Below are 16,142 nucleotides of genomic sequence, written 5' to 3'. Positions count from 1 at the left end.
CCTGCCCACCCCCGATAACCTTTCCCCCCCATATTCCTGCCCACCCCGATAACCTTTCACCCCCATATTCCTGCCCACCCCCGATAACCTTTCACCCCCATATTCCTGCCCACCCCCGATAACCTTTCACCCCCATATTCCTGCCCACCCCGATAACCTTTCACCCCCATATTCCTGTCCACCCCCGATAACCTTTCACCCCCATATTCCTGTCCACCCCCGATAACCTTTCACCCCCATATTCCTGCCCACCCCCGATAACCTTTCACCCCCATATTCCTGCCCACCCCCGATAACCTTTCACCCCCTATCTGGCTCTGCCTTACAAATATTCAGACTCTGCCTCCAACTCCTTTTGAGGAAGAGAGTTCCAGAGACTCACCCCGCCCTCTGAGAGAAAATATTTCTCCTCATCTCCTCGTCTTAAATAAGCAACCCCATATTTTTAAACAGTGACCCCCGAGTTCCAGATTCTCTGACAAGAGGAAACATCGTCTCCACCCTGTTAATACCCCTCAGGACCTTAAAGGTTTAAATCAAGTTGTTCTTGCCCTTCGAAACTGCAGTGGATACGCCCAGCCACTCCAAACTTTCCTCATCAGACAACCCGCCCATTCCTGGTATTAGTCTGGGAAACCTTCTCTGAATTGCTTCAAACGCATTTAAACCCTTCCTTAAATAAAGAGACCATTACTGCACACAGCGCTCCAGATGTGGTTTCACCAGTGTCCTGTATAACTGCAGCATAACCTCCCCACTTTTACATTCAATTGCCCTCACAATAAACAATAACATTCTATTACATTTCCTAATTACTTGCTGTACCTTTTGTGAGTCATGTACTACGCAGATTTGAAAAGTATTGGAAACCTGATCACACCTTTAAAGACCATTGTCCCACAGGAATTATCATTGCTGATGATCTTACCTCATCAGTAACATTACATTTTTAAAATGGAATATGAATGACGATATCAAACAGAGCATTCATAAACATTGAGGTAAAGAAACGAAACAGACCACCTCGACAGATATTAAAAATAAAATATTACAATAATTAGTGTCACAAGTAGGCTTACATTAACACTGCAATGAAGTTACTGTGAAAATCCCCTCGTCGCCACATTCCGGCGCCTGTTCGGCTCACAGAGGGAGAATTTAGAATGTCCAATTCACCTAACAGCACGTCTTTCGGGACTTGTGGGAGGAAACCGGAGCACCCGGAGGAAACCCACGCAGACACGGGGAGAACGTGCAGACTCCGCACAGACAGTGACCCAAGCCGGGAATCGAACCTGAGGCTGTGACGCAACAGTGCTAATCACTGTGCTACCGTACTGCCCAATGGAGCAGATATGATGGACCAAATGGCGGCCTACTGCCTGCCCTGTTACAATTCTGTGATGACTTAAACCAAAGAAGTGCAGAGGAGGTTCCCCTTATGGCATAGATGATATTTATCTCTCATCGATTACTATGTACTATTACTATGGGGCACCATGGCAGCACAGTGGTTACCACTGTTGTTTTACAGCTCAGGGTCCCAGGTTCGATTTCCGGCTTGGGTCACTGTCTGTGTGGAGTCTGCACGTTTTCCCCGTGTCTGCGCTGGTTTCTCCGGGTGCTCCGGTTTCCTCCCACAGTCCAAAGATGTGCAACTTAGGTGAATTGGCCGTGATAAATTGCCCTTAGGGTCCAAAAAGATTAGGTGGGGTTACTGGGTTACGAGGATAGGGTCAATGCGTGGGCTTAAGTAGGGTGCTCTTTCCAAGGGTCAGTGCAGACTCAATGGGCCGAATGGCCCCCTTCTGCACTGTAAATTCAATGATTCTATGTAAAGGGATTACGGGTAGTGTCTTGAGATGGATAGAAAGCTGGTTAGCAGGTAGGAAGCAAAAAGTTGAAATAAATGGGACTTTTTCTGATTGGCAGGCAGTGACTAGTGGGGTACCGCAGGGATCTGTGCTGGGACCCCAACTGTTCACATTATATATTAATGATTTGGACGAGGGAACAAAATGTTTTATCTCCAAATTTGCAGATGATGCAAAGTTGGGTGGGAGGGTGAGCTGTGAGGAGGATGCAGAGATGCTTCAGTGGGATTTGGACAGGCTGAGTGAGTGGGTACATGCTTGGCAGATGCAGTATAATGTGGATAAATGTGAGGTTATCTACTTCAGTAACAAAAATAGGAAGGCAGATTATTATTTGAATGGGTGTAAATTGAGAGAGGTGGATACTCAGCGAGATCTTGGTGTCCTCGTGCATCAGTCAACAAACAAAGAATAAAGAACAAAGAAAAGTACAGCACAGAAACAGGCCCTTCGGCCCTCCAAGCCTGTGCCGACCATGCTGCCCGTCTAAACTAAAATCTTCAACACTTCCTGGGTCTGGATCGCTCTATTCCCATCCTATTCATGTATTTGTCAAGATGCCCCTTAAATGTCACTATCGTCCCTGCTTTCAACACCTCCTCCGGCAGCGAGTTCCAGGCACCCACTACCCTCTGTGTAAAAAGCCTTGCCTCGTACATCTCCTCTAAACCTTGCCCCTCGCACCTTTAACCTATGCCCCCCCCAGTAATTGACCCCTCTACCCCGGGGGAAAAGCCTTTGACAGTCGCTGAAAGTAAGCGCGCAGGTACAGCAGGCAGTAAAAAGACAAATGGTATGTTGGCCTTTATAGCGAGAGGATTTGAGTATAGGAATAGAGATGTTTTACTGCAATTGTATAGGGCATTAGTGAGGCCACACCTGGAGTATTGTGAGCAGTTTTGGTCTCCCTATCTGAGGAAGGATGTTGTTGCTATGGAGGGAGGGCAGCAAAGGTTTACCAGGCTGATTCCTGGGATGGTGGGACTGTCATATGAGGAGAGACTAAATCGGTTAGGATTTTCTAGTTTAAGGATAAGGTGTGAATCTTTTAGGACTGAGGTGAGGAGAACTTTCCTCACCCAGAGAGTGGTGAATGTGTGAAATTTGCTACCACGAAAAGTAGTTGAGGCCAAAGCGTAGTGATTTCAAGGAATTAGATTTAGATCTTGGGGCTAACGGGATCGAGGGATATGGGGGGGGGGGGGACCAGGATATTAAATTTGATGATCAGCCATGATCGTAAAGAATGGTGCAGCAGACTCAAAGGGCCGAATGGCCTCTTCCTGCTTCTATTTTCTATGTAATTAGTAAAACAAAGTGCTTGTTGTCTTATTCCCTTTAATGGGATCTTACTGTGCATAATGGTTGCTATATTTCCTATAAGTGACTACATTTCAAAAGCACTTCATTGGTAGTAAAATATTTTGGCGCGTCTTTAAGTCATAAAAGACCCTATATAAATGCAAGTACTTGCAAACCTTTCTGGGTTCATGTAAGCACCATATGCTCCTTGGGGAAGTAATTCTTAATCTGCAGGAATAGTTTCTGCATTATCCTAATCTCATCTTTAGCCAAATGGATACTACTTGTCTATACTGTTTTAATATCGCATTTCATATTTTTATGTGTAAGACATTGTTTTTCTTATATTTTATATGTTGCAGTCATATTATTAAATAACCTAATTAAGGTAAGCAGACTGCTAAAGCTACAATTAAGAAGTCGTAAAAGGTGAGGTTTGGGTAAGAGATTTCCTTGGAAATGTGAATTAATTAAACACATGCAGAGTTCAACACAATGGTTGATAGCCAGCAATGCTGTGAATTAGGAATATTCCACATGAATTGCCAGGCCACTATATACAAATGATGAGTTTGTGATTTGCATCTTCCGCATGTTCGATTTATAAACTGCACTTAAGTGGATCTGCGTGGAATGTAAACATAAACAATTCAGTCAGGATCAGGAAATTTTGCTTTCAGTTAATTATTTTATTAGATGTATTTACACAGGAAATCCTAAATTACAAATATTAGTCAACCATTGAAATCTCACTTCATCAGGAAATATTCATCTAAATTTAATCCTGACATGTTATACCTTTCACACATGGGGAAATGTTAAATACATTGCAGGAATTTCCTAATTAACCACAGAGTTAAAACAGACATTTCAGTTCATCTGCCCAATAACAAACCCGCTCTACGATCACAAAAGGAGTTTCCGAGTCCCTGTGTTTAGTGACACGAGGAGATGGGACGGGAGGACTGGGTGTGATTACCTCGGGCACATGTAACCAGCTGATAAAAAGAAACATTCAAAAAGAAACTTAATCAAAAGTAGATCTAATGTACCATCACCATTAACTACAGGAATGTACGAGACTGAAAATAACAGTTACATTTCACTGACCCCAGGACGTTTCACAGCTCACGGTATCCCTGCTCATGGAGTGGGTCAGTAACGGCAGTTGAAGTTTTAATCAAAGCCAATATCCCGGAGGAACAGCGTGAGCTGTTAATTGTCTACCCCTTATTTGGTGCATCACTGGATCTCACATTCTGCTGCTCTCACACCGTTACATTTAATTAGAGATGGTAAAAGAGATGGAAACAAACTACTGATAATGTTTGGATCTGGGATTTGGAACTCTGAGTCTGGTAACTTATTTCCCAACTTTTCCCAACATTTAGGTGCAGCGATCACTGCACCTTGATCCAAGCAGCGACTGTAAAGCAGCAGACATCGGTGTTCCAACAGGTACACTGCAGCCCTGTAATCTCACACCATACCACACACCTGATGCCTCTGCCGTTTTTACCGTAACTTAACCCCACTCAACAGCACAACGTACTTCTGTCAAAGTCGGAAACTTTTGACAGATTAGAGAACCAATTTATCCGTGATATATTTACCCAGGAAGCTCACCTACCCACCACCTTCTCAAAGGGCAATTAGGAGTGGGTAATAAATGATGGCCTGGCCAGCGAAGTTCACATCCTGTCAAAAAAAAAGATTTCTAAAAGAATATTTAAGACCAGGGGTTTGTTTCAAATGTCTGCCACAGTGGGTAATGTATGAAATAATGTTCCATTCATGGCTAACGGGACACCGCCCTGATTTCCTGTACCTTCATCCTGGATTAGACTGAGAAAGCACCTGTGATTTCCTGGGGTCAGTGTACAAAAGAGAATGACCTCACATTCTAGGCCTTTGCATTTGGGTGCATATTGACAGAGAGAGACAGATGGATCATGCTGCCATGTGACAGATGCTGAACTAAGGGCTACTGAAGCTGCCTCAACTCTTATCAAACAACCTGAACAAAAATGTAAAATAATCTTTTTTTCCAGTTTGGCTGATGCCTTAGTGTAAATTGTTAGGCAATATAAATTAAATTACAGCAACAACGAAAGTTCTGGCTATCTAAAGAAATGTTACAGAGCTGACTGATCGTGCTTGCTGCATGCAAACCTGTTAGAGTTAACTTTGTTAATAGATCATAGAATTTACAGTGCAGAAGGAGGCCATTCGGCCCATCGAGTCTGCACCGGCTCTTGGAAAGAGCACCCTACCCAAGGTTAACACCTCCACCCTATCCCCATAACCCAGTAACCCCACCCAACACTAAGGGCAATTTTGGACCCTAATGGCAATTTTATCAAGTCCAATCCACCTAACCTGCACATCTTTGGACTGTGGGAGGAAACCGGAGCACCCGGAGGAAACCCACGCACACACGGGGAGGACGTGCAGACTCCGCACAGACAGTGACCCAAGCCGGAATCGAACCTGGGACCCTGGAGCTGTGAAGCGATTGTGCTTTCCACAAGGCTACCATGCTGCCCTTAAGTGCTGACTTAATCACTGAAAACACATACATACTAATGAAAAGTAAACGGGGAGATTTCTAAATTCGGTCCTGATCACAGAGTCCCAGCTGTAGGGAGAAATCTGCCTTGTGCAGTTCAGTTATCGCAAAACGAGAATTCCCAGTCAGCAGGAAATGGGAATTTTAATGCTACACACTTATTTTCTTGCCCAAATCGAAAGTCTGAATGAGAGAGGCAAGATTTTAAACATAAAGGTTTAATTGTGATTCTGTAGTGAGTTTGCGTGGGCGGAAATCTCTATCCACTCCCACCAGTCACTTTGTGTGCCTCGGGTAAGGGCTGCTGTCTTAGAGAACAACAGCCACCACCTTTCTTATCACATCGAGAACTTCGGTCATCGGGAAAATGTTACACAGCAAAGAATAAACTTTTCAACATTGCCCAAGCACATGGGTCACAATTCAATAGAGTCTGAGCTCACAGCTGCTGGCATTCGAGTACACTGCTCATTCTCAATCGTACAAAGGGTTATCCTGTCCAGTAAAGCTCCCAGTGTGAAGCTCTGTTGGGCTGGTTGAGAACATGTCACTCTGCCTGAATCATCCCGTATATTTAAAGTTGGGAATGATTGATTTGTGAGTGCCCAATTTCCACTGGAGGCATTGGCAGAGTGAAGCACAGATCCTCCGTCAGGCTGCTGTCAGCCTGCATCCTGAGCTCCACACACAATACAGCATTCACAGCAGCCAGGGTCACAGGTATTGTCTTCATCAAGTGTCAGCTACAGAAAAATGTTCCAACCAAATGTTACACATTCACCAAACTCAGTTAATTAACAGACCAAAGTGCTAACGCCGGGGCCCATTCACTGAAACCACCCAGATTCCATTCGACGCTTTCAGATCTTTACGACAAACGGCCAGTGTCCGGTTCAAAACCTGCGTTCGCCTCTCATTCAAGATCTGACCCCAAATCATTGATAGTAATCGATGAAACGTGCATCAAATTCCCTGAAGATTAGCTTCCTATTTGTTACAATTGTGGACGCAGTTGCTGCGGGTATCATATTCCCGGATCAGTCTGACAGACAATCCCACTCCAGAAGGTGGCACACCGGATTTTCAGGACATCAATGGACGGAGAAATCAGGTTGTGAGCAGATTCAGTTGGGCTGGATTGCACGCTCTCTCTCTGGGGAACTGTAGACACTAAACGTACACCAGGACAGGCTAAAGATTACTGCTCGTAATATTCACAGGCTGGACACTTGCATCTGGTGACCACCAGTTTGCTATCGCAATGGATGATTGACCTATTTAAAATATACCAAGTCTTTATTAAAATAGTGGACAAGCCAACAACAGAGGAACATGCTAAGTGCTTGCTGACTGGCAGAAACAGTCATCGCCAGCCCACGTGGTGATGTTCCAGCTGCTTTCGTTGAAGTTAAAGTTCACTACAGGTTAGTTTCATCCCAAGAGAAATCATTCATATTCTTTAGAACTTTGCGAACCAGCTTCTCTAACTCCTTGCGAGCTCTCTGCTCCTCCTCCAACCAACGTTTCATCTTCTTGTTTTCCTGCAACACAACATTCAGAATGAAAACCTAATGAAGGAGTTGGAGTGGAAACATTAGCAGGAAACACACTCAGATTGTCTGGTACAGACCTGCTACCATGGGCCCGGGGCACAGACAGGGATTCGCACGGGGGCACCGGATCATATCCAGGGGTACCAGGGCATAAACAGGGGTGCAGGAGTCTGGCAGAGGGGCCCAGTAAGCGGACAGGGGTCCCGGGCTCTGCATACGGATCGCGGGGCTGTGCACAGGGGTCCCCTCGGGGCTGTGCACAGGGGTCCCGGGGCTGTGCACGGGGGTCCCCTCGGGGCTGTGCACGGGGGCCCCGGGGCTGTGCACGGGGGTCCCTTCGGGGCTGTGCACGGGGGTCCCGGGGCTGTGCACGGGGGTCCCCTCGGGGCTGTGCACGGGGGTCCCGGGGCTGTGCACAAGGGTCCCGGGGCTGTGCACAAGGGTCCCGGGGGTCTGCACAGGGGTCCCGGGGGTCTGCACAAGGGACCCGGGGGTCTGCACAAGGGACCCGGGGGTCTGCACAAGGGTCCCGGGGGTCTGCACAAGGGTCCCGGGGGGTCTGCACAAGGGTCCCGGGGGTCTGCACAAGGGTCCCGGGGGTCTGCACAAGGGTCCCGGGGGTCTGCACAAGGGTCCCGGGGGTCTGCACAGGGGTCCCGGGGCTGTGCACAGGGGTCCCCTCGGGGCTGTGCACAGGGGTCCCGGGGCTGTGCACAGGGGTCCCGGGGGTCTGCACAGGGGTCCCGGGGATCTGCACAGGGGTCCCGGGGGTCTGCACAGGGGTCCCGGGGGTCTGCACAGGGGTCCCGGGGGTCTGCACAGGGGTCCCGGGGGTCTGCACAGGGGTCCCGGGGGTCTGCACAAGGGTCCCGGGGGTCTGCACAAGGGTCCCGGGGGTCTGCACAGGGGTCCCGGGGGTCTGCACAGGGGTCCCGGGGGTCTGCACAAGGGTCCCGGGGGTCTGCACAAGGGTCCCGGGGGGGTCTGCACAAGGGTCCCGGGGGTCTGCACAAGGGTCCCGGGGGTCTGCACAAGGGTCCCGGGGGTCTGCACAAGGGTCCCGGGGGTCTGCACAAGGGTCCCGGGGGGTCTGCACAGGCCATTTCACTCGGATCCATTTCATTAATGTCCATACGGCCTTTTTAGCAAACGTTATATTTAAACAGCACCACGAAAAATTGTCACAATTCACAACCTCAGGACATCCTAAACGCTTCACAGTTTTCAAACTGGAACCACTGCAGGAAACACAAGAGTGACTTCATTTCAATGTTAATGAAAGCCGACTTGTGACAATAAAGGTTATTATTCACAGCAAGCACCTACAAACGGCACTGTGATAATAAACGAACAATCTGTCCCAACACTATTGGTTGGGGGATAGGAGAGAACTCCGCATCTCAGCTTTCCAAATGGGTCATGGGGTCCTTCATGTCAACTTCAGACAGCAACTGAGGCCTCACTTTACTGCCTAATCCAATAGATGGCAGCTTTATAGTGCAGCATTCCCGCAGTACTGACCCTCTGACAGTGCAGCTCTCCCTCAGTACTGACCCTCTGACAGTGCAGCATTCCCTCAGTACTGACCCTCTGACAGTGCGGCTCCCTCAGTACTGACCCTCTGACAGTGCGGCACTCCCTCAGTACTGACCCTCTGACAGTGCGGCACTCCCTCAGTACTGACCCTCTGACAGTGCGGCACTCCCTCAGTACTGACCCTCTGACAGTGCGGAGCTCCCTCAGTACTGACCCTCTGACAGTGCGGCACTCCCTCAGTACTGACCCTCTGACAGTGCGGCACTCCCTCAGTACTGACCCTCTGACAGTGCGGCACTCCCTCAGTACTGACCCTCTGACAGTGCGGCACTCCCTCAGTACTGACCCTCTGACAGTGCGGCATTCCCTCAGTACTGACCCTCTGACAGTGCGGCACTCCCTCAGTACTGACCCTCTGACAGTGCGGCACTCCCTCAGTACTGACCCTCTGACAGTGCAGCACTCCCTCAGTACTGACCCTCTGACAGTGTAGCACTCCCTCAGTACTGACCCTCTGACAGTGCGGCACTCCCTCAGTACTGACCCTCTGACAGTGCGGCACTCCCTCAGTACTGACCCTCTGACAGTGCAACACTCCCTCAGTACTGACCCTCTGACAGTGCGGCACTCCCTCAGTACTGACCCTCTGACAGTGCGGCACTCCCTCAGTACTGACCCTCTGACAGTGCAGCACTCCCTCAGTACTGACCCTCTGACAGTGCAGCACTCCCTCAGTACTGACCCTCTGACAGTGCGGCACTCCCTCAGTACTGACCCTCTGACAGTGCGGCACTCTCTCAGTACTGACCCTCTGACAGTGCAGCACTCCCTCAATATTGACCCTCTGACAGTGCAGCAGTCCCTCAGTACTGACCCTCTGACAGTGCGGCACTCCCTCAGTACTGACCCTCTGACAGTGCGGCACTCCCTCAGTACTGACCCTCTGACAGTGCAGCACTCCCTCAGTACTGACCCTCTGACAGTGCAGCACTCCCTCAGTACTGACCCTCTGACAGTGCAGCACTCCCTCAGTACTGACCCTCTGACAGTGCAGCACTCCCACAGTACTGACCCTCTGACAGTGCGGCATTCCCGCAGTACTGACCCGCTGACAGTGCAGCACTCCCTCAGTACTGACCCTCTGACAGTGCGGCACTCCCTCAGTACTGACCCTCTGACAGTGCAGCACTCCCTCAGTACTGACCCTCTGACAGTGCGGCACTCCCTCAGTACTGACCCTCTGACAGTGCAGCACTCCCTCAGTACTGACCCTCTGACAGTGCAGCACTCCCTCAGTACTGACCCTCTGACAGTGCAGCACTCCCTCAGTACTGACCCTCTGACAGTGCAGCACTCCCTCAGTACTGACCCCCTGACAGTGCAGCACTCCCTCAGTACTGACCCTCTGACAGTGCAGCACTCCCTCAGTACTGACCCTCTGACAGTGCAGCACTCCCTCAGTACTGACCCTCTGACAGTGCAGCACTCCCTCAGTACTGACCCCCTGACAGTGCAGCACTCCCTCAGTACTGACCCTCTGACAGTGCGGCACTCTCTCAGTACTGACCCTCTGACAGTGCAGCACTCCCTCAGTACTGACCCTCTGACAGTGCAGCACTCCCTCAGTACTGACCCTCTGACAGGGCAGCACTCCCTCAGTACTGACCCCCTGACAGTGCAGAACTCCCTCAGTACTGACCCTCTGACAGTGCGGCACTCCCTCAGTACTGACCCTCTGACAGTGCGGCACTCTCTCAGTACTGACCCTCTGACAGTGCGGCGCTCCCTCAGTACTGACCCTCTGACAGTGCGGCACTCCCTCAGTACTGATCCTCTGACAGTGCAGCACTCCCTCAGTACTGACCCTCTGACAGTGCAGTGCTCCCTCAGTACTGACCCTCTGACAGTGCAGCACTCCCACAGTACTGACCCTCTGACAGTGCGGCATTCCCGCAGTACTGACCCGCTGACAGTGCAGCACTCCCTCAGTACTGACCCTCTGACAGTGCGGCACTCCCTCAGTACTGACCCTCTGACAGTGCAGCACTCCCTCAGTACTGACCCTCTGACAGTGCGGCACTCCCTCAGTACTGACCCTCTGACAGTGCAGCACTCCCTCAGTACTGACCCTCTGACAGTGCAGCACTCCCTCAGTACTGACCCTCTGACAGTGCAGCACTCCCTCAGTACTGACCCTCTGACAGTGCAGCACTCCCTCAGTACTGACCCCCTGACAGTGCAGCACTCCCTCAGTACTGACCCTCTGACAGTGCGGCACTCTCTCAGTACTGACCCTCTGACAGTGCAGCACTCCCTCAGTACTGACCCTCTGACAGTGCAGCACTCCCTCAGTACTGACCCTCTGACAGGGCAGCACTCCCTCAGTACTGACCCCCTGACAGTGCAGAACTCCCTCAGTACTGACCCTCTGACAGTGCGGCACTCCCTCAGTACTGACCCTCTGACAGTGCGGCACTCTCTCAGTACTGACCCTCTGACAGTGCGGCGCTCCCTCAGTACTGACCCTCTGACAGTGCGGCACTCCCTCAGTACTGATCCTCTGACAGTGCAGCACTCCCTCAGTACTGACCCTCTGACAGTGCGGCACTCCCTCAGTACTGACCCTCTGACAGTGCCGCACTCCCTCAGTACTGCACTGGGAGTTTATGCAGTGCAGCATGTCTTTGGGGAAATATTGATATCTGGTGCCTTGATGTGTCTTTTCCTAGATTTGGTGTCCTGACAACTTTACTGAAATGAATAAAGTGCATTTTGCTCCATGTGTCAGCTGATTAGAAGCTGCCACGTTGCCCCCACCGTGCCGTGTCCTGTCTCCTGTTTAATCCGGTCTGTTGCTACAGTCCTTGGGTAATTTATTTTAAAGATTCCTGTGCAATGTCTCTGAGCTCGCGTGTAATTAATCCATTTACCTGCTTTAGCTCAAGCACCTCATCTTTCAATGCATAAACTGTGTCCACAAGGCTCCTGTTCGAAGAGGAAATCAAAGAGAAATCGGAATAGATGAAAATGGCACTTGGGTAGTTGAGGTTTATTAAAGAAAGAAAATAGAGACATTTGAGTGATTGCTTTGCGTTGCCTCAATTCAGTCCACAAGCAGGAACCTGAACTTTCGATGTCCTGTTACTTTAACCCTCTGCATCGCAGTGACCTCTCTGTCCTTGGCTTCCTACCTTGTTCCACTGAAACTCAACGTAAACCTGAGGAACAGCATCTCCTCTGTCGATGGGTCACTGCCGTCTCACTCAGTCCACCGCCTCAAATCACAAACACTGGCAAGAATTGCCCGCTTACCACCCCCACCTCCTCTGGACTGGTTTAGGGTCTGGTTTAGCACAGTGGGTTAAACAGCTGGCTTGTAATGCAGAACAAGGCCAGCAACACGGTTCAATTCCCGTACCGGCCTCCCCGAACAGGCACCGGAAGGTGGCGACTAGGGGCTTTTCACAGTAACTTCATTGAAGCCTACTCGTGACAATAAGCGATTATTATTATTATTAGACACAGCGTTTGTTGTTCCATTACGCATCTCCCTTTGCCTCGCACCATCATCCCTTTTCTTTTAATCTCTCCTTTCTTCTACTTCTTTCACAGACACTTCATTCTGTTCCTTCCTCCCCTCTTTCTGCTTAAAATCTGTTCAATCTCACATCAGTGCACCAGAATCTTCAGAGTCTATAGAATCCATACAGTGCAGAAGGAGGCCATTCGGCCCAACAACTCTGCTCTGACCAAAAGAGCAATCTACCTCGGCCCACTCACCTGTTCTATCTCCGTTACCCCACTTAACCTGCACATCCCTGGACACTAAGGGCAATTTATCATGGCCAATCCATCTAACCTGCACATCTTTGGACTGTGGGAGGAAACCGGAGCACCCGGAGGAAACCCACACAGACACGGGGAGAACATGCAGACTCCGCACAGGCAGTAACCCAAGCCGGGAATCGAACCTGGGATCCTGGAGCTGTGAGACAGCAGTGCTAACCACTGTGCTGGTGTGCTGGCAATGAAGTCAGATATCTCTACATTACCAAGAAGAGGAGTTTAAAGGGCAGACATTGCACAGTTCCAGGTTCAATCAGCAATATTAGTGAATAACAGTAAAGGAGGGATGGAATGCAGGGCTCCAAGCTTCGGTACAGAGACACAAAAGCACCATGCAGTCCCACAACTCTCAAAGCAAAACCTTGAGGCACTGATGTCAAACTATGTTACATTTACTCGCCCAGCGCAAATTCATCAGCAAAACTCTGCTGAAGGCTCACCAGCTTTCTGTGCTTCTTGACTCTTTGTGTATCTGTCCAGAATAACAAGGTACCTACAATATATGCTACAGAAACAGGCCATTCTGCCCAACCAGCCCGTGCTGCCGTTTAGGAATAGAAACATATGCGGAAAATAGAAGCAGGAGGCCATTCAGCTCTTTGAGCCTGCTTCCTCCATTCATTATGATCATGGCTGATCATCAAGTTCAATACCCTGATCCCGCCTTCCCCCCATATCCCTCGATCCCTTCAGCCCCAAGAGCTGGATCTAATTCCTCTTGAAATTACACAACGTTTCGGCCGCAACTACTTTCTGTGGGAGTGAATTCCACAGATTCCCCGCTCTCTGGGTGAAGAAATTTCTCCTCACCTCAGTCCTAAAAGGTTTACCCCTTATCCCCAAACTATGACCCCTAGTTCTGGACTCCCCCACCATCGGGAACATTCTTTCTGAATCTACCCTGTCTAATCCTGTTAGAATTTTGTAAATTTCTATGACACCCCCTCACTCGTCTAAACTCCAATGAATATAATCCTAACCGACTGAGTCTCTCCTCATATGACAGTCCCGCCCCCCAGGAATCAGCCTGGTAAACCTTCGCTGCTCTCCCTCCATAGCAAGAACATCCTTCCTCAGGTAAGGACACCAAACTGCCCACAATTGGTTCTTCAATATACTGGTCCAGAAAATCATCCCATACAGATTCCTGAAATTCCTCCTCTATTGCACTCTGACTAATTTGACCCACCCAATCTGTATGCAGATTAATGTCACCCATAATCACAAATGTTACTTTATCATATGCAGCTCTGATTTCCTGTTTAATGCTATTCCCAATATTACCACTGCAGTTTGGTGGTCTGTATCGCCCCTACAAATGTTTTTTGCCCCTTGGTGTTTCTCAACTTGACCCATACAGATTCCACATCATCTGTACTAATATCTTTCCTCAATATTGCATCAATATCTTCTTTAATCAAAAATGCAACTCCACCACATTTTCCTTTCTGTCTGTCATTCCTAAAAACTGAACAGCCTCAATGTTTAGTTCCCATCATAGAATTTACAGTGCAGAAGGAGGCCATTCGGCCCATCGCGTCTGCACCGGCTCTTGGAAACAGCACCCTGCCTAAGCCCACACCATCCTATCCCCATAACCCAGTAACCCCACTCAACCAACACTAAGGGCAATTTTGGACACTAAGGGCAATTTATCATGGCCAATCCACCTAACTTGCACATCTTTGGACTGTGGGAGGAAACCGGAGCACCCGGAGGAAACCCACGCAGACACGGGGAGAACGTGCAGACTCCGCACAGACAGTGACCCAGCCGGGAATCGAACCTGGGACCCTGGAGCTGTGAAGCAATTGTGCTAACCACTGTGTTACCGTGCTGCCCCTTGGTCACTTTGTAGCCATCTCTCTGTAATCCCAACTATATCACACCCTTTACATCTGTGCAACTAATTCATCCATTTTATTTTGAATGCTCCACGCATTCAGGTACAAAACCTTAAGGCTAGTCCATTTATTGTATCCTGTCCCTTCCCTGCTAGTTTTTACAGTGTTATTATCTGATACATGCCCTTGGTTTCTCTGCCTATCGCTGTTCTTATTCTTCTTGCTGTCTTTTTCTCTTATTCTTGATTCCCCTGTTCTGAATCCTTACACAGGTTCCATCCCCCTGCCGTATCAGTGTAAACCCTCCAGCAAGTACCTCCTGAGGACATCAGTCCCGGTCCTTCCCAGGATTAATCCGTCCACTCGAGACTCTTCCCAGATTTACTCACCTAATTTGACCATGGTAGCCCTGTATTACCGTCTCGCCCAATGCTTCTATCTCGTCTCCTCTTACACCAGTCACTTCAACCATTCCAGAAGGCAGTCAGTTCCACAGTCTCACCACTCTCTGATTAATGAAGTTCCCTCTTAATTCTGTCCTGGCTTTCTTAACATTGATGGCCCCTATTTCTGCTCTTCACCATAAGGTGAAACATTCTCCCCGTATCCACTCTATCAAAACTTTCCATCATGTTAAAGACCTCTTTTTTCAAGAGAAAAGAGACCAGGCCTGCCAATCTTTTCCTGATGTATAAAACATTGAAGGATCTCCGTACCAGGGCAGGTGTCTGTTTTGAAGTGAGGACACACTGACGGAGGGTCTGGGTGGACAGTTCCACACAAGCTGCTCGTTCCCATTAGGGACGCTTCCCACAAGTTGGCCTCCTGCAGTTCAACCAGCGACAGGCTCCAGCTCTACCCATCATCACCTTGTTCCTCCTCTAACTGAAAACAGTACCATATAGGCAGCCTGTTCAATTCGATTAAGTCATTTGTTCTAACGGCTAAACTGTGCGTTGCAACATACAGGGCGCCGACTCACAGATTTATCTTACTTTTCCTCGATGATCGTTTGCCCGTTGCTGTTGGTTTCTTCAACAATTATTTTTTCTTCTTCTGGCAATAAAACCTGTGGAGCGGATTCTTTCCGATACACTGCAAAACACAACATTCAGAGTTTAAAATCCGGATCCCAGTCAACAGGTTGATGCACAAAAGATCAGCATTTACAATTACTGCCAGTCTGTGTATCACTGTGTATGGGTTGGAATGCGTATGTGTCTGTGTGCGCATCTAATAATAATAATCTTTATTATTGTCACAAGTAGGCTGACATTAACACTGCAATGAAGTTACTGTGAAAAGCCCCTAGTCGCCACATTCCGGCGCCTGTTCGGGGAGGCTGGTACGGGAATTGAACCGTGCTGCTGGCATTGTTCTGCATCACAAACAAGCCCACTGAGCTAAACCAGCCCTGTCTTTGCCATTGTGTATGGGTTTGAATGTGTACGTGGATGTGTCTGTGTGTGTATTTATCACTGTGAGGTCTTGTGCATGTCTGTGAATCCCTATGTTTGTGGGTGCACTGGCTCACGTGTGTTTCCAGATGTCAATCTGTGTGTCAGCCCATGTTTGTTTGTGTATTGATTTCTAATGTTTGTATGTGTAGATCCATATG

At 49.0% G+C, this 16,142-nt stretch overlaps 1 protein-coding gene across 11 annotated transcripts in view; it reads right to left on the bottom strand.

Moving 5' to 3' along the window:
* Positions 1 to 5,947: 5,947 nt before the first annotated feature.
* arhgef7b (Rho guanine nucleotide exchange factor (GEF) 7b) overlaps positions 5,948 to 16,142 on the bottom strand; it is a 147,172-nt gene continuing 136,977 nt past the window's right edge. For 5 of the 11 annotated variants that reach the window (XM_038818208.1, XM_038818205.1, XM_038818201.1 and 2 more), the window contains 3 exons: positions 15,520 to 15,619; positions 11,765 to 11,819; positions 5,948 to 7,286 (listed from right to left, as the gene is read on the bottom strand). In XM_038818208.1, coding sequence (XP_038674136.1) covers positions 7,164 to 7,286; positions 11,765 to 11,819; positions 15,520 to 15,619 — 278 coding nt within the window. In that variant the 3' untranslated portion in view covers positions 5,948 to 7,163. Of the gene's footprint in view, positions 7,287 to 11,763; positions 11,820 to 15,506; positions 15,620 to 16,142 lie in introns of those variants that run through there. The other 6 variants (XR_005463188.1, XR_005463189.1, XM_038818202.1 and 3 more) reach the window with 4 other exon arrangements.

This window comes from Scyliorhinus canicula, chromosome 14, assembly GCF_902713615.1.
Source record: "Scyliorhinus canicula chromosome 14, sScyCan1.1, whole genome shotgun sequence".
Classification (NCBI taxonomy): domain Eukaryota; kingdom Metazoa; phylum Chordata; class Chondrichthyes; order Carcharhiniformes; family Scyliorhinidae; genus Scyliorhinus; species Scyliorhinus canicula.
The sequence above is the reverse complement of the archived record's forward strand: the minus strand, read 5'-3'. Positions and strand labels throughout refer to the sequence as shown.